The sequence below is a fragment of the Echinops telfairi genome, unplaced genomic scaffold (assembly GCF_000313985.2).
Source record: "Echinops telfairi isolate 266 unplaced genomic scaffold, ASM31398v2 ScPeMD7_7409;HRSCAF=8447, whole genome shotgun sequence".
Classification (NCBI taxonomy): Eukaryota; Metazoa; Chordata; class Mammalia; order Afrosoricida; family Tenrecidae; genus Echinops; species Echinops telfairi.
The window spans coordinates 7,840,125-7,862,137 of record NW_022111309.1 but is presented as its reverse complement, the minus strand read 5'-3'; the positions used below and the strand labels follow the sequence as shown (position 1 = coordinate 7,862,137).

General features: G+C 43.3%; 1 protein-coding gene and 1 non-coding gene across 3 annotated transcripts in view; both read left to right on the top strand.

The window, feature by feature from the left end:
- Positions 1-22,013, top strand: part of MCTP2 (multiple C2 and transmembrane domain containing 2) — a 217,931-nt gene that overhangs the window by 62,227 nt on the left and 133,691 nt on the right. The window contains exons 9-11 of one of the 2 annotated variants that reach the window (XM_004709888.2): positions 1,007-1,137; positions 11,089-11,275; positions 13,441-13,534. In XM_004709888.2, the coding sequence (XP_004709945.1) occupies positions 1,007-1,137; positions 11,089-11,275; positions 13,441-13,534 (412 nt within the window). The remainder of the gene's footprint in view (positions 1-1,006; positions 1,138-11,088; positions 11,276-13,440; positions 13,535-22,013) is intronic. The other variant, XM_045296475.1, reaches the window with a different exon arrangement.
- On the top strand, positions 237-401 carry LOC115871850. The gene has a single exon (XR_004047512.1). It is a non-coding gene; the product is annotated as a U1 spliceosomal RNA (small nuclear RNA).

Here is a 22,013-nt window from a genome sequence, read left to right as displayed (position 1 = left end):
ATTTGTTTTTTAATGGGGCACTGGTGGCCACTGCAGGCTGAGTGGTCAGGGTTTTTTGCACGCAGGAGAAGTTCGGGTTGGGACTTAACCGTTGATGCTGTGACCTTAAGAGCCTGATGTGCACCGGCCAATGTTGTGCTCCTGGTTTGCTCTGAGGTTGAATCTCTGTCGAAATAAAATAAACATGAGAATTACCAGGGAACCAGACACCGAGCTATTTGAAAAGATGCTCAGAGGTGCTTACCTGGCAGGGTAGACACCATGATCACGAAGGTGGTTTTCCCACACGAGGCTCACCCAGTGCACTCCGGCTGTGCTGACCCCGGCGATTTCCATAAATGCAGGGAAACTCGACTGCATACTTTGTGTTCATGGGGGCGCTGTGTTCACGCTCTCCCCTGAATTTAAGAAAGAAAAACAATAAAGGAAAAGATGCTCAGAGAACACGGAAGCATTTAGGGACGTTTTCATTTTTACTTTTGAGTACGTAGGCGTTTCCTAGTGTTCCTCCCAGTGTTGTCTGGAGCCGTCATCGCTGGCTTCAGACAGGCCAAGCTGTCTGTGTTAGGCGTTTCCCATGTAGTGCACCAGACAGCTGTTAACTAAGACTCCGAACGGTTGATTTACATCAACAGTTAAGCCAGCAGTGAATGGATCTGCCAATGAAAATATTACGTACATTTGATAAATCAGTTAGGGTTATCTTTGGTAAGAGATCATAATTGTAAAATGCCTACTGACAAAATGCTTTCTGTTGAGCTAACAATATTTCTTCTGACTTGTTGGAAACTGATTGAATCTGGGGGATAGCTAAAAAGTAGTGAGATTTTCTTTGTAACACCCAAAAGTGTCTTTCAAAAACAGTGATGTTTAAGGTGTGGGGGAGGGGGCATGGCCCATGATGTTGATTCCTCTTTAAAATGTGAGAAATGAAAATGAATGCGTAGCTGTTGTGGTGATGACTAACGTTCTAAGACAATAAATATCCTAACTGCATGTTTTCTAGACACTGTGTAAGAGTGCAAATCCCCAGTGGCGGGAACAGTTTGACTTTCACTACTTCTCTGACAGGATGGGCATTTTGGACATGGAAGTGTGGGGAAAGGACGGCAAAAAGCGCGAGGAGCGTCTGGGCACGTGAGTCGGCTCAGCTTTCTTCCTGGCGGGAGCGCGTGCAGAGCTCAGCTTTCAGGGGGGCTGCTGTGGGCAGGAGTTGATCAGGCTGGGCAGAGATCAAAGCCTGCCCCCACGGAGCCATGCGGAAATACGATGGCCATTCCTAATGGAGAAAGTAGTTTTATTATTTTTTAAAATTTAAGTGGAATATTTATTGGAAAATGGCGTTCAGTATTTATTCTTTATAGAAAGATAGTGTCCCGTCTTCGACCCTGGGAATGTTGATATAAACTCGCTTGATAGCAACCGTTCACTTTGGTTTTGTTGCTGGGTAAGTATAGCATGTCATTTAGAAAGAATGTTGAACGAGGTGTCACCAATGAGGGAAATTTCCGACGTATTTGATACGCTTTGTGTCAAAATGCAATGAAGTGCATTGAAATCAAATCTATCTTGACAACCTTGGATCGCCGTTTTAGTGGAGGGGCTCACCTGGGTATAACCCCTGCTATCTACCCCTCCCCACAAAAAAGCCAGTTTCCGTCGTATGTATTGACTCCAAATCATGGATTTGTCCCATGTGTGTCTGTAGAGATTGAGGACTGATCACCAGGCCTTTCTTCCAAGGGGCCAGCAGAGCACATTAGCTCTTTCGACTCACTGGGCCTTAGCCATATACAGCAAACCATAATATAAGCATTCTAGCTGCCCTGTAGGGCATTCCTTCATTGTATGTAAGAATACAATTCAATGAGGTAGCACAAGCACTGTGAACATGCTGGTGTGAATCCATGCCACCTCTGCTGCTTAGACTAACCACAAGGGTTTGTGGCTTTATTTTTATTGCGTAGCCTGAGGAAGCAAAACTAGGGAACACGTAGCGCTCAGCCTCCGGCCTGAGAGCAGTGATGGGGAATCAGAGCTGTTTCCAGGGGCCAAGTCCTCTCCATATACGGACAACTTGTACTTCCATCATAGATTTAGAACCTAAATGCCGGAAGGGATTTCAACAGTGGTGGGTCTCGTCTTTCTCAAGCCATGTTCTCCAAGAACTGAGTTCAAGGAGATGCCATGGGGTTATCCCGAGGGAGGGGAGGGTGACAGCCGGGCATCAAGAACACCTCCGTTGTGCCCGTGCCCTAAAAACTCTCTTGAGGAAAGGGTCAGGTGAGTGCTGATAATCAAAGATGAACGCTGCTCATCTAAGTGAGCCTCTCGTTTTACAGATGTGTAAATGCAGAGACATAAGAGGGTGACACTTCTGTCCCAGAAACAAGCGGTTTCAAAGCAGACGGGATTAGAAGCAGCTGACCCAGTGTCTTCTGCAGCGTGCTTGCTATGCAGAATTCTGAGGCTCGTGCCTGGCACACCGAGGGTAGCGGGTCTTGCTGTCCTCACGCTGACCTGCAGGAGCCAGGCGGGCAGTTGGGTGCTCTTAGGACATGCTTGTGGTTTTCTATCTGAGGCATCGAGGTGCATGGGTCTGCCTGGCATGTGGCAGGGCGTTTGGCATACCTAACTCTCACACATGCGAATGCTAGTGACTATCCCCAATTGTGTGAGAGTAGAACGCACACACAGACACACATGCACACAACATTTTTTTGCACCTAGCCAAACACCCTTAACCGAGAAGACCTGCCTTGTCTGTGTCCTGGGCTCCAGGACATACCCCTGGTCACAGTGCTTTTCCCAGCCCCCCAGCCCCAATGCTGTGTTATCTAGTAGACAGAGAGCAGGCATCATCTGTTGGCAGTCTCCTAGGCCATGTTGGTGCCTTTAGCTGGCAAGCAGGCCAGATCCCACCATCCGGCACGTCACAGCTGCTGCCGGGTGAGATGACTAGTTTGGCCTTGGCAGTCCCCAGTCCACCCACCTGGAGGAGCTGAGATGTTCCTTAGGAACTTGTCATCCAGTGACGTACCCAGGCACCCCCAGCACTGATGGGAGGTGGACCAGAATGCTGTGCTTGCCCGTGGAGCCATGATAGGTCACGCCAATGCGGCGAGAACTCCCTGTGCCCAGAACATGATGTGCCGGTGGAATTCGGCCTCTTGTGATGGATGGCCAAGGTCTTCTTTCAGGGAGTGCAAAGAATAATGCCTTCCAATTCATATATCATCATGCTGTCACCCTGCCTTGACATAATAGGAAACGTTTTCCCAAACAAGTGCCAGGTCCCTTCACAGGGAACACATAATGATTTAAGCTGTCCCTTTTACTCACCGATGTGTCATTTGGGGATTCATTATTATGATTTTTAGCTATGTCCTGTTTGTGACTTAGAAATCTCCCTGCTCCAGTAGTCATTCTGCCCTTCCTATTCATGGATTTTATTTATTTTTTGGTCTCCTTTTCCGGATTCCTCTCCAGAGGTACAAAAGACAACAGCCTTCTCGCTTGGAGGCTGGCTACCCTGCATTCTCCTGTGGATAAGGACCAGCTGGAGCCAGGCCTACTTGGAAGCAGGAGGGGGCTTTGAAGGTTGATGGGAAACATGACATGATCTTTAAGTCCCTTTTCACCAACCTTTGGGGGCTGCTTTTCACACTTCGACCGTGCTGATACATGCGTAGCTCTTAGCGACCCTATAGGGGAGAGTACAGCTGCCCCTTGGCGATTAGGACGGAGGCTGAGACTCTATGGGAGTAGAGCACCACATCTTTCTCCCACGGAGCAGCTGGTGCACTTGGACTGCTGACTTTGCAGTTAGCAGCCCCATGTGTAACCCACTGTGCCATGAGCGGAGTTGACTCGATGCCAGTGGGCTTTCTAGTTTTTTGAAGTGCCATTCGTTCCCCTTCCTCAATTGTTCCTTTTCACATCTTTCAATATCCCTCCCCTCCACCCCATCCCCACCCCCCACATTTCTTCTTTTTTCTTGTCAAAGCTTTAAGGATTCGTTGTCTCACTTTCTGACAGTTGGGGAAATAGCCTTCTGCAAAAATTAACAAGTTCTTAGTGCGAATGGAACTTCGTGTGAATCCTAAGGTCTGTCTCATACTTTGTTTTTGGAGAACACCCTCAAGATAGAGAGGCAAAGCTTCGCATGGCCTTTCCGAAGAGGTTTTCTTCAGTAATGCTTCCTCTCAAAGGGAGTCTGAGTTGAGGGAACGTATTTGGGTGGCTTGGCGCCCCACTGTGGCCTTGGGCTGCAGGTTCGTACGTGGGGCCTGGCCATCCATCTGTGGTGTGGGGGCTGTGCCCACAGGTTGCTGTCGCCGTGGTTACCAGCCACCATGCCTACTTGATGATTTGTTTTGAGATTTTTACGCATAGCAACCACAGATCCTCACACCAATCTCCACCCAAATTAGGTAATTCAGGTCAACCAAAGATAACTAATAAGGTCCATGATATTTCTTGCAAAACAGTGTGGGCACTTTCTGTGTTTTCTGATGGAGAGGTGTTTGGTAGTGTGGTAGGAAAGCAGCCATTGATTGAGTAGTTCAAGGTACCTTGAACAGCCTTGGGGGTTTATAGCTCTGGAAGGAAGAGTGGGTGGTGGGAATGGATACATAGGGAGCCATCACGTTGCTGTTGATGAGTTGCTCCCTGGGTGGGTTGGTTAAACACTGCTATGCCAAGCAGCCAGCCTGCCCCAGATTTTCCCGACTCAACTTCCCATTAGGCTCAGGCCATCCTAAGATTGTCACTGAATTCATTTAGCTCCTGAGAAGATCGTTGTAAAGGTGCTTGAACAGGTTCATCAAACCTCAAAACACAGTAAATAGTGACCCCAGTGCTCTCGTGAGCCAAACAGAAGAAGCAGGGTTCGATCTTAGAGGTTATCTGGGTTTAGAGAAAGCAAGCCTTTAGGTGGTGTAGAGGTAGTCACGTGGTTACAGTTGTTAGCTGATGCCCAGTTGTTAACTCACAGCTCGACTCAGCCTCATCCACAGTGGAATGAAACACAGATCCTGTGCCTGGTCAGCGGCCAACGGGAAGTAGATTGCCAGACCTTTTGTCCGAGCCTCTGTTAGTCTGGACGGATGTCTCACTGAAATGTGTTCCAGCATTACAACAACACCAGGCCTCCGTTCACATTTACCGCACCGATCGGGAATTCAACCCAGATTTTCCTCGTGAGAAGAGGGAATTCTACCACGGTGGCCTGTGCCCATTTACAAAAAACGATTGCTTCCTTAAAGTATAGTTTGCATTTCAAGATGACGCTAGTCATTAACTTGCTGTAGAATACGCTACACTTCATTTTCCCCAGAAAGCTTAAGGACGAGAATCCACAGTCCCGTTTGAACTGCCCTGCCTCCAAATTAGTCTTCTGTCCCAGATGGTGCCTTATAAAGTGGCTCTGACTTTCTACCAGTTTATTAGTGACTTTGAGGCAGGGGAGCGCCTGGGCTGGAGGAGTTTTCTGGACAAATTGCTTCCCATGTCGTTGATCTGCTTTTACAGCCAGGCTTGACACATTCACAGTTTTCTTCCTGTTCTCTGCTTCCTTAGTCTCTGAGATTTACAGCTTTTAAAACTCCACCACTCTTCTCTGACCCCTGCATTTAAGTTAAAAGCTGACCAGTCTGTAATATAAAACATAGAATTATGGTAATGAGTACGAGGTTAAAAGCTATCATGACAAGTAAAACTTGAGCAGGTTTGGCTGACTGATACGGTAGAATTATGTGTACAATTAAAACATTCAGATGCAGTGAGATTAATGGAGAAAGAAGAGAACAGGAGGTCAGCGACAGTGCTCAATCAGCAGGTCCTCTGTCTGCCTGGGAGGACGCCTTTAATGTCCACAGCAGGGAGGACAAACGTCATTGAATCCCTTAATTTAGTTGTTGTTGTCATCTTTCACTGTGAGCATCATATTTTCCTTAGGCTGCAAGCGTTCACATGCTTGTTCATCATTTTAGTCTCAGTCTCTGGGGGGTGCATGTGGTGAATGCACACAGCTCCTAATGGTAAGTTCGATGGTTCTATTTCACCCAGAACTGCCTTGAACAAGAGACCTGGCCAGCTACTTCTGAAAAATCAACCCCGAAGAGCCCGAAGGGGCACTGTTGTACTCCACAACACACGACGGTACTTAGAGACAGAGTAGGAGAGATGACAATCACTTGATGTTATTTTTTTCATTTTATTCAGCCCATCGAGAGCGCATTGTGTGTCAGGCAGACTGGAAGCATCCTGAGGACTCAGTGGAAAATGACCCAAATGCGGCGCCCATCTGGGGCACCGTGGTATTGGGCCCACTCAAGTCAGCAAGCAGCAAGAGTACCAGCAGGGAGCGTTGTAGGTGGTGGCCCTCTGGAGGAACTCCTGTGCTTCGGGGCAGTTGGGCAGCTTGCTGCAAGGATAGCCATCTGGACTGAGATTCAGAGCAAAGGCGATTGGAGAAGTGTTTTCTGGGCAGATAGCACAGCCCAAATAAAGTCCTAGAGGGAGCAGCTGGAAGGAGGGGGCAGTTGGGTATTGTCATAGAGAGGGGCCCAGTTGAGGTCACAAAGCCAGCGGATTCCATTATAGATGAATGTACAAATGGCTGGTCCTCTCTGCGCACAAACTCAGAGCTCATGATCTTTCTTTCCATCCTGTGAGTCTTGCTACCACGGAGCAACTCCTATGAATGAATAGGCCAAGGTCTGACATTGGATTGGGTATTTCCCTAACACCTAAGTGGACTTGTGTAGCACCTGTCGAATGATGGTGACAACACTGCCCCTCCCCATAGCATGTGAAGTCAAGGGCGTAGACCTAGTTTAGTGCTAATCCTTGTTCACCTTTCTTTTACTTGTGCTCTCAGTGTGTTTGCCACACTTTTATTCCATCACATAGAAGCATGTTTAAATATCTGTGTGCTTTCACTAATAAATTGTTGGACATTTTGGCCAGTGATTCTTGGGCTGTCGTGATTAAAGTGTTATTTTAAAAAATTAAGCCACGTACCTATCTCTGATACTTTTATAAATGTTGAGTTAGTCCTCTCGGTAACTAATCTTGATGATTTTTTCTCCTTCTTTCTAAAATACTTCCAGTAATTTTGAACCACAGAAAAATCACTAATATTTCTTTAGGTCAAGGATTTTCAATCTAGAACTTTAGGCTCAAATCCTAATCCAGTTTATACAAATAAAGCTTAAACGGAACAACACCCCCTTCATCTGTTTGCCTCTTTTATTTTCATTTTTTTAATCATTTTATTAGGGGCTCATAAAATTCTTATCACAATCCATATACACATCAATTGTGTAAAGCGCATTTGTACATCATTCTCAAAACATTTTCTCTCCACTTAAACCCCTGGCATTAGGTACTCATTTTTCCCCTCCCTCATCAGCCCTTGATAGTTTATACATTGGTATTTTGTCATATCTTGCCCTTTCCGACGTCTCCCTTCACCCACTTTTCAGTTGTCCGTCCCCTTGTAATCTCTTTTCATACAACTTTGATGCGGTATTGGCAGATTTTAGTTGGAGCCAAGACTTCATATCCCACAAATCCAAGATTCTTACCTTCTTGCCTTTCACAGAAAAGTCGTCTCTCTCCTTCCTCTTTACTACCTTCGAGTTGATTCTGACTACCAGTGGAAAGATCACCTAGGTGCCCACTGTCTCAATGTTAGTGCTGCATGAAGAATAAAATCACTATGATAGCCTTTTAAACTTTAGGTCCCAAAACTGAGCTCACTTTTCAAATCATATTTGCCTCTATGCTAATAAGCAGACTTTTCATAAATGTTCATACATGGTTCGTACATGGAGGAGACGGTGTAAGGGGTACAAATGAAAGAAAGAAGGAGAAAAGAAAGAGAGGTTGAACAGCACCTGTAAAATCATGGAAATGGACAATGGGGAGTGTTTCGGTGAATTTGGTGAAGGGAGGCCAGGGATTTGCCTGGGAGACAAAGACAAGCCCAAGACTTTCTCACAGGCCAACCCTGTGCCCAGCCCATGAGGCTGAAGCAGTGTAGTCCCATCCCTAGTTTGGGGTCAGGACTAATCATCCTTCCAACTTGTAGTTAATATCTGAAGTTGATGGTTCTCCCTGAACATTTGGGACAATGTGGCGTGAGGTTGGATCTAGTGAACTGTGAGGCCTGAGGGAGAGGGTCCTTTATAATGTTCTTTCTTTTCTCCTTGCTTCCAGAACGTGAGAATAAACGGGGAAATCACGTGGGTTGAAGAGACACAGAGAGCAGTTCATTTGTAGAAGTTTATAGAAAGTGTTCTTTATAGGACAGCTGGTTGTTAAAACTAGGGAGGGGATAGCTTCAAGTTATTTCTTAAGGCTTATGGCATCCGGCATCCATTCCTGTGATGGAGCAGGGCCTTTTAAATGCCGGGTTCTAAACCCATGGGTCAGAGAACTAAGGGTTCCTTTTTATTGGCATGCTGATTTATCCATTTGATTTCTTACATTTACTTTGAAGTCACTGCGAAGGCGAAAGTGAGTATTTGAATGGGTTCACTAATTGGCTAAATCAAAATGTGGAATCCATTATGTTAGTGCTCAGATTTTGACCTGCTACTCAAGGGGCTTTTACGTAAAAATTAGAAAAAATAATTAACAAACAAGAGCAGTTGTTGTCAAGGCTGTGACCCGTGGGGGAGTTTTGAACCCCCTACGTTCTGACTGGTAGGCAAGCACTTTACTGTTCCTACCACCTAGGTACGTCCTTATTGCTAAAGCATGTTTGTCAATTTTACATGCCATGTTCTTTTCCAGCGGTCTAAACTTCTTAACGTGACCTAGGTGCAGAAGTTTCCGAGTGGGCAGAGATGCCTGAAAAGTTTGTGGGAATGTTTTGTTTCTTTGAGGAGGTCTCTGTTTCTGTGGAATTTTGTCTCTGTGTGACTCAGTCTTTGGTTTCAAATGGCAAATGGTAAAATCGTACATCATCAGCTGTCTCTGCAGGCATCAGAATTTGCAGCTACATGTTAAACATGCTAATATCACTCACAGCCTTTTTGGGGCACCTTCTTAGAATTAATGTCAGGTCTACTCGGAATCTTCCAAAAAAGAGATTTCCACTTCAGCATGATTAGTTCTTAGAGTTCTAGACTCTACCTTTGTGTGTTCAAAAAGCACCCAAAACTGCCACCATGATGACTAAAAAAAAGTAAAGCAGCCCAAGCACAGAAGTATAATGAAATTTTTAATAGTATCAAAGGAGAACACGCTTTAAATAGTTTGTTATCAATTTGGACTAACTGAAGTGATCACAAGTGGTAGAGGATTCTCACAAATTTTGATGATTTATCTTTACACTAGATAGAACTTTGTTAAACGAAAGTGCATATAATGATGTGAAATGCAGCTGCAATAATGATATAGAATGTGTTGGTACTTCATTTTGTACAGACAGTGTAGTTAAAGCGTTTGACATTTCTTTCCAAACAAAATTTCTGGTTATTTATTTATTGAAATAAAACTGTCTAGTAAACCTTGTGCTTTTTTAGCCAGCAGTAAACATGAATTTTGAAAGTTCCTTCGCTGCCAGAGAAAGACCACCGCTCCCATTGTGATCACAGAGAATTGTTTACGAGATATCTTTTTGTAATTTGCCTCCGGTATAAAGGAGACATTGATGACGTACAAAACTTTCATCCTCATTTGCTCCTCTAACTGGAAGTACGTTGGCCAATTAGGAGATTGGTAACTACTCCTGTCGACTTCCTGTTATAAGCAAAGCTCAGCTTCTAAAAAGGGTTTTTGATTCTGTAGCAAAAACTGCTGTGGTTGTTTAATGTAATATATTTATTTTTCATTGGGAATGGACTTGAAGTTTGCTCTGGCCGGATTCATGTGTTTACCGACATAATCACATGGCTCACACGTGTTGATGCTTTGTGTGAGCATCGCTTTACCTTTTTCGAACCCTCGGCCATGCCCATCAGAGAATTCAGCGTAGACTCCAAACTTAGACTGCGTTGTGAGAGGCAGTGCTTTCCTGCCAACCGAGAGTCTTTTAATAGTCAGAAAACCAAAGCCCGCCGATGTCCCCAGATGGATTTACAATAACTAATAATTACGGAGAGAAAATGGGAATACAAACAAATAATATTTAAAAGCATTGTATCAGAGAACTCCCATTGCCCGCCCTCCTACCGCACCTCTGTCCCAAAGTCAGCAGGGGTGGCTCAGGCAAACCCAGAACTGTTCACCGGGAAGCAGATAAATGGCTGAGCACTTCAGCTCCCTTTCGTGGTGTTTGCTGCTGGATTTAGGTGTGTTTGAGGTTTCCAACATCCCCAGAACGCACGTTGGCTGTTATGAGGCGGAGAACATGCAATTTATAGCAGATGGGTACAGCCTTCCCTGGCAGTGCTGCAGAAATGGGATCAATCAACAGCACTTCATGCTCCATTTGTCCCAGAGAAACCCACCTGGGGGGACCCTGTGGAACCATGCCTATTAGAAAAACACCTTAACACATTGCTTTAAATAAAAACTTGCCTGTTGGCATTAATTGGGAAGAAAATGGTTTCTCCATTACTCCTCTCCCTCTTGCATGTCCCTCTTCTCTCTCTCTCTCTCTCTCTCTCTCTCTCTCGTTTTTTTTGAACCTTGAACATTTATTCTCTTGAAACATAAAAGACACAGCTCAGAGACGCCATCCAGAGCATGCATCGCTAATGCTTCCCGTTTCGAAAACATGTTTCCTCCCCAATTCTTGATCGCGTCCTCTTTCTGTGTTTGGCAAAGACCCCTGCTTGTCTCTTTGCATTTGCTGTCCCTGATGCTGCCTTCGGTTTGTTGTTGTTGCTGCTTGTTTGTTTTTCTTTAGCTCCTTCCCCTTCATTGAGAGGGTGTTAGGTTGGGAATGAGGAGTCTGAGCCGGGCACATCTGCCACCTTCACTGCCCTGATGGGACCCTCGGTACTAAACTCAGGCCAGACAAAGTGAAGTTTCTGGAAGGATGAAGTCAAACTTGGGTGCTTTCGTGGTTTTTGAAGTGGCCTTAAGTTCATTGTTCTCCTCTCTTTCTTTTGCATGAAAATATCCTAGGTGTAAAGTGGACATCGCGGCCCTTCCTCTCAAGCAAGCCAACTGCCTCAATTTGCCACTGGAGAGCGGTCTGGGGTCCCTCCTGATGCTGGTCACCCTCACACCCTGTGCGGGGGTCTCCGTCTCTGATCTATGTGTCTGCCCCTTGGCAGACCCCAGTGAGAGAAAGCAGATTTCCCAGCGATATGTGAGTGCTTTTCCTGGTTCCTACCCTCCTACCTCCATCCTTTTTAATTTGAAACAAAGTCTTCCGACTGATAAATGTCTTAAAAGGAGATCTTGGTCCAACGTTTAATCATATGTCATATAAAACCAAGCCTTGTGCATTAGTGAGAAGCTGAAATTTGACTAGCATTTGCTTTGCTATTTTTAAATGGAAAGGGCATCTTGAACTTTTAGCCCTTCAGGACTTTTTGCAGAAAATTGAAATGCTCAAGGAGACAAACATTTTTTTTGGCATGTCTGCCTAGGTGAGTGAATATGGATCTCAATATACATCCACAGAAGTAACTGTATTTTGTTTTTACCAACTATTAGTACTTGAAATGTTATCAGACACCTTTGCAGAATCTTTTAGGATAATTGAGAAAATGCTTCTGCCTCATAAAACAAAACGGTAAGCAGACAGGCAGGATGTTGTGTACTTCCTGGGATGAGAATGCAAGTCCAGGTTCTTTAAGTAGTTGCATTGTGCTTCAAAACCCACTCAGTGTTTTAAAATGGAATACGTGTATCCGCTTCATTCTTTTTAGTGTACTTTGCCTCTCCAGGTGTCTCTATTTGCATTCTTTGTTTGTCCTACTTTCTCTGTAAATCAATAAGTGTGTTTTATTGTCCCATATGAAAGCATGGTTTAAGAAAGGGCCATGAAAATTAGGCAAAGACGAATCTCTATTCGATGGGGAGATCACTTTTCGCATAAATATTAGCACCTCTTCCGCCCTTCGCTGTGTAGCTGTATTGATTAACTGAATCATCCTTTATCTTGTGGAGTACAAAATATAGCCACAGAGCTCATTGCCAACACCAGCCGTGCAGACGGTGTTGCCATGCTCTAAAGGGTCCGCAAACAAAATTCTCCACTAATGAACATCCTCTCAGAAGACTGCAGGGAAGCATCTACCTCATGGTGAAAAGTAAAACTCCACCCGCCCTCCCGCCCACCCAAACGTCCCCCTGGCTAAGCTGCACTAGCAACCATTCCGACCAGGGACAAAAGAGAAGGTCCAGAAAGGAACGGGAGAAAAATGCAGAACTAAACTGAAATTCCTTAAAGAAGTCAAACCTGAACGGATAGAGACTAGAGGAACCCCTGAGACGATTGGTCTAAGATGTCCTTTGAGCTTGGCATTGAACGTGTTTCTCTAGGCTGCCTTTTAGCCTAATTATAAAAGAAACAGTATCAAGCCTCATATGCTCCTTTCAATAATCAACTCTCTAAGACCAAGTGTAAAACCTTTACCTAAAAGCAAATATGAGAAAGCAAGAACTAGAAGGGAAAGGAAAGGAGGGGAGGGGAGGGGAGGGGAGGGAAGGGAAGGAAGGGGAGAGGAGGGGAGGGGGAGCAGAGGGGAGAGGAGGGGAGAGGAGGGGAGGGCCTCTAAACCAAGGAAAACACAGCAACCAAATGGATATAATGAGAATGCTGGGAAGGCAATTATATTTTGAATTGAGAACTCAATCATAAAAATTGTAACCAGTGCTATGGAACAATTTGTAAAAAGAAATTGTGGAAGGGGAAACATTCAGCTAAAATACAATATTCCTTTTAAAAATGTATCTTTAAATATATTCGCTCTTTGGCTTCCATCATCTGAAGAGTAAAGGTGTATAAGAATGGCAGGATTACCGATGCTCCATCTCTTCTTTAAGTTAATTGGCTAAAACATGCGTGTGATCATTTATTTGACTTCTATCCTACTGTCTTTTCAATGTTGAAAGGCACCCGTGGAAAGTCGAAGTTTAGCTGTCTGGTATTTATAAAGTTTGGGTCAGAATAATGTGGGCTTTTAGGGTACTTTAGAAAGTTTCATTTACGAGAAAGGAGTGGGAGGAAAGGAATGGGTGCAGGTCCACGCATGTGGCCCAGGGCACTGTGTTAACAGTAGCGTGTATGTGCATGTGATTTTTTTGGGCGCTGTCGTTAATTAACTCTCAGTCACCTTTTTCTTCATCAGGCTGCTGCGAGTGCCTCCCCGTCCCCTCAACTGACACCCTATCTTTTGGAGCTTTTCGAAGAACGTAATGGGGACAGTGAACATAAACCTATACTGTTTCCCTCAGGACTGTGTGGCATGAATTAGGATCTTAGGAAGTGATTTTCACTTTCCATCTGCTGTTATCCTCCCTCAGGGCGTACAGAACTCCCTGAAAGACATGAAGGACATCGGGCTTTTACAAGTGAAGGTTCTGAAGGCAGTCGACCTCGTAGCAGCAGATTTCTCAGGTACAGGGGATTTTCATCTTCACATTCATGGTTTGTTTTTAATGCCCCCTCCCCTTTGGGATGTTATCTGGGCAAAGCAAAATGCCTTAATAAGTAAAAGGATGTAGATAGCAATGAAAAACATACAAAAATTTCGAACATTTTTCAAAATTATTTGTGGAAATAATGTCACCTGGTTAGTGGATTAGTCCATTGGAATGTCAGAAGTACTTACAGACGATTATTGTCACTTCCTTGATGTCTGTGTTCATTTTCTGATAAAGCTGTCCAGTGTCTCAGAAGAGTTTCTCTACCTCTTGCCTTTATTCGGGTGCTAGTGTTTTAGCCTTTACCACACGGTGCCCAGGCTTCCTATCTGTGAGCATGAAAACAGGTAAGTCTGAAATCTTCATGTGACAATGACCAGCGCCTAAGCCGTTGAGCCACCATACTGTGGGTATTGCCTGGTACTGAGTTTCACAAATTAGCTTTTACTAGTTTGAACTTGGAGACTAGGGCTCGAACAGGCATGCTTTATGCTCAGTGTGCTCTGGGAGGGGAGGGTGAACCACACATTCCAGCACCTCATCAGCAAATCAGTGCTCATTGCCCAATTACTCCCTCTGGCTAACTAACCATGTAGAAGTCAACACCAGAGTTGCTTTTTTTTTTTTTAACTAAGTACATTGATAAATACCAAGAATATTGCATAGCATGGTTATATCTGTTGACAAGCTATTGAATGCATTTATTAGACCATATGTTTTTGCAATATGGACTAGTTTTATTGTTTCTTTTGCACAAAACCATTCATACTATTTGAGTAAGCTTAGCCTTTGGAAGAGATAATTTAAGCACTTCCTATTACAAAATTTACAGAGGATATCAACTTAGCATATTTTACTCAAACAGCACGCATCTTTTATCTATGCCGACTGCTCCCTCCCTCAGGGAGGTATTTTTGAAGATAGGTTACACTTTTATTTTTTTGATAGCAACATATGAACAACTTGGCATAGATGCGCTCACAAAAATATCTCTCACTGGGGAGGGAGCAATTGACAAACTAAAGTAGAGGGATAGGTTATTTGCATAAAAATAGTTAGATGAGCCCATATGAGTTTGTACTCGGTAAGCCACCAGTATAAGATTATCCTGACCTGAATGGGACGCTTGTTGCCGTGTGGTGTCACGGAGTCAGTCAGGGACCACAGCGACCTTAGGCAGACTAGAAAGAAACAGTGGCCCATCCTGCACCCTCCTCAGAGCTGTTCCCGTGTTTGAACCCGTTGTTGAAGACACTGGATCAGTCCTGCTCCTTGAGGGTCTTTCTCTCCTTTGCGTCCCCTTTACTTGATCAAGGGACGGGTCCCTCCTGACAAGCTGTCTGAAGTGTGACAACAGCAAGACAGTCTTGCTGTTCTTCCCTTTCAGGGGCCCTGTGACCATCCTTCCCCCAGGGTTTTCCTTTCAGCAGCGCATGGTACTTTTCACGTTCTCCTCCCGCAGAAGGAATGTCTAGGAACCCAGAAATGTTTGGGGCCGACCTGAAATATATTCAGCATTATAGATAAAATACCCCAATCATAATGTTTAATAATCATCATTTAGTTGCAACTCTCTATAGGTACATATGAATTTAGGAAATTCTTTTCTTTTTCCTTTTGATTGTTGAAGTATTTGGTCAGACGTCCTGCTTGAACCTTTAATGTGAGTGATCATGTCTTCAGTAGCGCACATTTAGAATTATCTTCCAGAGAATTCCAGAGCACATACTTTATTTGTTGACCCAAGTATTTGGATGTGAAGGCAGCTGTGGAGCAATTGAACCCACCAGCTACTTGATAGGAGGAAGATGCCGCAGTCTGCGTCCGTGAAGATTCACTGACTTGGGTACCCTGTGGCAGGGGGTCCTCAAAATACAGCCCGCGGGCCACATGCGGCCTGCCGAGGACATTTATCCGGCCTAAAGGGTGTTTTGCCGCTGCTGCCTGTCCTGCTTAGCAGCCGACTCGTCCAGTGTGCATACGAATTTGTTCATAGTTTTTTTTTAAACTATAGTCTGCCCTTCCAACGGTCTGAGGGGCAATGAATGAACTTGCCCCCTGTTTAAAAAGTTTAAGGACCCCTGTCTATGGGGGTAGTTCTGTGCTGTCCTATAGGGTCACTATGGGTTAAAGTGGATTCACTGGCAATGATTGTTGTCCCAGGAAAGGTTTCAAGCCCCTGAAGCTTACTTATGTTTTTCCAAAGATTTAAAAAAAATTTTTTTCTGTAGAATTAAACTGTACCAATTAATTTTACAGTGTTTAAAAAGTTTTTTATAGCCTTTTAAAAAAATCATTACATCCATATATAAAAATGCTTTTTTAATTCTGCTTTACTTTAGTAATCCCAGCAGGTGACCTTTGCACTGCCCTCAAAACTAATAAAACTAATATATATGGAGGTTGCTTCAGGCATAAGTCTCTTCCCCCAGAGTGTTTTACCTATTAAACTAAACTGAGTAGGAGAGAAAACTGAAATATGGAAATCTTTCAAAAGACTTAACTATAAAACAAAACTCTCCCACAGGATGCTTTTGAGGGAAATGGGATGTCTTCAGTTTGTTGTTTCCCTTTCTTTTTTAGAATGAACACCGTTAATATGTGTGCCAGGAAGGGTGGCCGGAGCAGTTTTTCTGCCTCTCTGAGTCTTGATTTTCTTGGGATCACACCCACGGCTGGCCTCTGGCCTGCAGCCGTTTGCTCAGCCCCGGGGACTGGCCTCGAAGCAACATAGCCACGAGGCTCACCCTTTACAACTGCTTTTTCAGAATCCTGCTGACTTCTGCAGTCTTTCCCCGATCATTACACACACACACACACACACACACACACACACACACACACACACACACACGGGGGACCCCCATAAAAGACAGAATTTTTTTCAAAGCTATGCATTTACTTTTTTTCACAAAACAATCTTATCACTTACTACATTTGTCAAATCTGCGACTCCATTCTCGGAAACAGTTTTCAAGCTTATCTGTTTGGATGGCTGAGAGCACCTCCCTCGGTTTTTTTTCTTCCCCTCTTCTACTTTGTCCAATCGCTGTCCTTTCATGTCCCTCTGCATGCGCAGAAACAAAAGAAGTCAGTGTGTGGGACAAGAGAGGCATGCTTTCGGTTTTTTTAAAATTTTTTTTTACCAAAACTGGCTCCCTGAGACGGCTGAGTGAGCAGGTACATTGTGGTAGCAAAACCAGTTCCCCGTCTGCCATAGATAAGGCCGTTTTGTCTCGCAAACTCTTATGCAACCTTTTCAGAACCTCTAAATAAAAAGCTTGATTAACAGTCTGACCTGGTGGGATGAACTCCAAATGCACTATCCCCCTCACATCCAAAAAACAAATGAGCATCATTTTTTGTGTGGGGGGCACCTCCTCGTATCTGCCCCTCTATCACCTATCTATCCATCTATCTTTAATTTTCTTTGGTCACTTTCTGTTTCAAATCTCTTCCTCCCCAGGAGTCCGTTTGGCTCTCCCCTTGTGGCCTTGGGGCCATGCAGAGTTGGGCCAGTACCACTGACCTTCCAGGGAGCTGGCAGTGAGTGGGATGCAGCTCTTTGCCAAGGTCTTGGCGTGGACCCACTCATGGCTGGCCCCATTGTAGACAACATCCATGATTGTTGGTCTGCAAGTAAAACACTCAGAGCCCCAGAAACGTTCCCCAGACCCAGTGCTTCTTGTTGAGGCCTCTTACATGGGTGCCATTCTTGTCATAGGGCCTCCTCGTGCCCATGTGCTGGTCACCCTAGGTGATGTCCCTTACTTGATGCTAACTTGAGAAGTTGCCTTGTTTTATTGTATTCACCGTTTGTTCCGTCACGGTGAATAGGGTGAATATGGTTAAGGATGGTGGATACCAAAGGAACCCAGTAACAAAAAGCTGTGACTAGAAGTCAGATAACACTGTGAGAAGTTTGGCTACGGGCCCTGTTGTTTTACTGTCTCCACAGAATTAAGAAGTAAGTGATCACTTTTCTGAATTGGGGCAGAGAGGGTTGTCATTAGCTAAACATGTCTTTAGACCATACTGATCTTTATTTTTAGAATCAAATTTCACAGTCTATGTCCTTTATGGGTTGGCAGGCTCCTTTGTGAATCCTTTAGTCTATTACCAACCAGGGCACTGCTGTAGAAGACAGAATGAAGCTAATCCCCAAAGTTGTAAGCTAGGCAAAAAAGAAATGGTTTGGGTGGCAGCAAAACGGTGAAACGGAAGCAGCGAATATCTCCAAGAAGGGAAGGGAGGGTACTGTCACCGAGTCGGAGCTCAAGTGCCCCAGCTTTCATCATTATTGGTCACCAGTTTAACTGATAGAGAAAATAAAAATAAACTTTAAAACCTCAACTCCTTTGATCTTGGATTATAAGATGTACCATCATTGTCAGTTCCAGCCAGTTTTATGAGCAATGAGGGGGCTTCAGAAGGGCTTAGAACAATTCAGTTATGTTTTCAAAATGTCATTTGTCCACTTTTTTGGATCAAACTTTTGGAGCACCTTTTTGAAGTATCTCTAGACCTTTTTATACCCCATTATCAGTGTTTATAATCTGCCTTATTTAATAAATTGATGTCCCAATGGAGGGCATCTTCAGCTGCATGTAAAAAAAGACGAAGAAATTTGGAAAGAGGGCAGAGCAAGATGACAAAGTGAGCAGATGATTCCGTTTAATTCCCCAGGAACTAACCTATGAATAACAGATATCAACGAGCACAGATTGAGATCTCATCAGACTGCAGCTGAGGTGCTGGGAAAGGGGGGAGGCCCTAGTGGGGGAGAGGAGGGGCAGGATGACACAGTAGCTTGAGGAACATACCTGAGGACACTGGGAGCACTCCCCCATCACAGCCATTTCAAGAAATCACTGGGCAACATCTCTTACAGGGAGCTTGGAAAGTGAATTCACCTGAGGAAGATCTAACCTGGTTTTTTCAGATGATACAGGATAGCTGTGGGAATTGGCAGGCAATGGAATCTTAGGAAGCAAAAAGCAACCATGATGCTGCAAGCGAGTGCTGGTGAATCTCAGTGCACTCAGGGTGTGCAGGAGGAACTGCCTGGGCATAGGGTCACAAGGCAAGGGGAATAATTCTGCTGACAGGTGCCACAGGAAACACTGGGTGTGGGAGACCTTATGTCGGAACAACTTTGATGGAGAGACTTAGAGACCCCCTCACCTTTGCCACAGGAATGTCAAGCCTCACTGCTTACAGAAACATGTGCAACCAGCTACCCCCACCCACATGTATACATATTGAATTATAGAAATCAAACATCCAGAACGTACTTCATCTGTATGGAAACAAAACAAAACTCACCTAAGGATAAGGCGCCCTGAACTGGTTCTCAGAACAAGATACCAAGCCCCCTGCCTCTGGGCCACTTTTGTCTCTTAGAGATCCTGTGAGGTAGAGTGAAGCTGCTTCCTGGGGTCCCTGGGCTGTGAGTCTTGGTGGAAGCAGGAGCGGACTCTTATATCCAACAGAGCAGCTGGTGGACGCTGGTCCACATTTTCTCATTGGCCACTGAACCTTGGTGCTATGATACCAGACCACTCAATCAGAAGTTTCTGTAAAACCAGAATATAACACCTACATTGGAAAACAAAACCAAAGCAAAGGTCCCATTTTAAGCAAAAAATAGTAAAACACACAAAGTCACTGGAAAAGAAGGGCCCATCAAAAACGAAAAAGGTTTGAAAATGTCTTCTGTGGAGGACAGACAATGGAAAAACTGATCATTTCCAATGGCGTTAAGTATTTTTAAGATAAAACAAAAGCACGCATGCACGCACACATCCAAACTAATGGAGATCAGAAACAGAGGAACGAAATTAGAAACTCAACAAGGAAATTGAAAACCTCCAATATTAAATTGAAAAAAGAACTACTGGTACCGAAGAGGAGGCAACTGGATTAGAAAAAGCTGCAGAAACGCTTAGCCACGGAATTGAACAGAAAGAAGGTAGATTCAGTGATCTAGAGTGTAAAATAAGTGAACTCATCAAGCCTTAAATATGAACAGTAAGCGTTCAAAAAAAACTGAACACTAAAAAAATGAACACATTCAAATGGAAATATGAGATCCAGTAGAGAAATATGATTTTAGAATAATTGGAATCCCCAAACACCATAACAGCAATAAAGGCATAGAAACAGGAAGAAATAATTAGACTTCCCCAAAGCTGAAAAGAGAACCAAGACAGTAAATACAGGAGCGGAACAAACCCCAATGAGAAGAAATACAAAAGATCAAACTCCGTGCCAAATCCTGTTAAGATTCTTGAAACTCAAAGACCAGAGGATCCTGAATATTGCCGTGTAAGTACTAAGAGTACTAAAGGGCATGCTTAAGAATCAGTGTAGATTTTTATCTAAGAACTTTAGAGGCCAGAAGACAATTGAGCAACATAAATAAAATACAGAAACATTTGCCAACCAAAAGTGATTGACCAAAAATATCATTCAAAAGTGAGGGTAGTGTTCAATCAAGACATGCCCAAACAGAGGCTCTGAGAACCCACCACTGCTCGGCCAGCTTTGCAAGTATTACTTAAGAGAGTATTCCAAGTGGAAACACAAGTATTAAGCAAATACCCGTCACTACATGGAAGGAAATAAGCACAAAAACTCAAGACAGTGTGTGCTTAAAAAAACAACAAAAACAATACAGGCAGTCCTAAGATCAAAGTGTATATTTTCAGAGACTAACTCGGTGATTAAATCCTGCAAGTGATATGGCACCAAAAAATAAGAAATAATTGTGTTTTTCAAATATTAGCTGCACATTGATGGTAATGGAAATCAACAGAAATGGGGTTCACATCAGGAATAGATTTATTATATTGAGGTTGTATGTTAACTGTTGACTATATGTTAAACATTATTGCAATTGTAAGCTGCATAATGTCATATATGCAGTAATATTATGAAATTTCTGAGATTATTCAGAAGAAAGGGAAAAAAAGCTCATTACTAGAAAGTAGTCAAATACAAACAAAAACAAATATAAGAGTAAAAATTAGAGGAACACTCAAATAAATAGCAAAATGAGTGAGATAAGACACTTTGCTTATAGTAATAGCTTTAAATGTAAGTGACACAATGGATTAAATCCATCATTTGTCATCTACAAGAAACATGTTAGACGTAAGTACACAAACAGACTGAATGTACAGGATGGAGAAAAGTATCCCTTGCAACAACCAGTAAGCAGAAGAGGAGTGGGGGCGGCACACTGATATTAGGTAAAATAGACTTTGAATCAGAATATATTGCAAGAGATAAAGAAGATCATTACATAATAATAAGAGAATCGGCAAGAAGACATAATAATTAAAAACACATGAGACAAGTGTTCATGGAAATATTTTATTTTATTTTCATTATATTTTCCCACAGACTTTTAGAAACACCCTCTTATATGCTCTGAAAGCAATGTGCCAAAATACAAAGGTAAAATCTGATGGTGGGAATAGTATCAATGGTATTAAATTCTGAACAACCAGTTTGCAGAAAGCTATTGGTGACAGTGGAACCCAGAGTCCAGTTCCAAGATTTCCACATGGATTAAGCCTCTGGTGAATCCCCTCTGATCATAATCCAGGCCTGTGAACAGCCTTGTTATCGGACATCATTTATAAACTCAATTAGGAATAATTTAGGTAGGTTAAAATGAAACATCTTATCATTTAATCTCCCTTTGACCAATTATAAAGTTGTTTCCATTATTAATAGTTTATGCTTTGTATTCAAATGTGGTTTTCCTCCATTGGTTTGTCACTGTTGTTGGGTTTTTGTTTGTTTGCTTTTTTGTGTTGTCTTGTATGATTTATGTATATGAAATCCAGGATAGGTAAATCTATAGTCAGTAACTGGATGAGCAATTTCCTAGGTGCATGGCAGGGAGGGGGAAATGAGGAGCTAACAACAATGAATACCAGAAAGAAAAAAAATTTTTCTGAAATTGATTGTGATAATGATTGCACAATTCTTCTTAATATGTTTGAACTATTAAATAGTATGATACATGAATTGTATGCCAATAACACTATTTTAAAAAAATAGACCAATTATTTCTGATGGGATCTACTGAGCCAGTGAAATTCAAGGCAGAAAAGTCAGTTCAGAAGTTATGGTGATTGTTTTGGGGGATTCCAAAGGGCTAATCTTGATGGGTGGCCTCAAGGATCAAGAATGATGGAGGCTCATAAGAACAAACTTTAAGGAAGTTGAAAGTTGTTTTGGTGAGAAAGCACCAGCAAAGTTTCACTGAGGAATACTTTACAACATGACAATGTACCTGCTTATTAGTTAAGGTTAATGATGTTTCATGAAAATTTTGTTGTGAAACCTTACCCTGAGAAGAAACAAAGCCCACATGGAAGAAGCACACCAGCCTGTGTGATCACGAGATGTCGATAGGATCAGGTATCAGGCATCAAAGA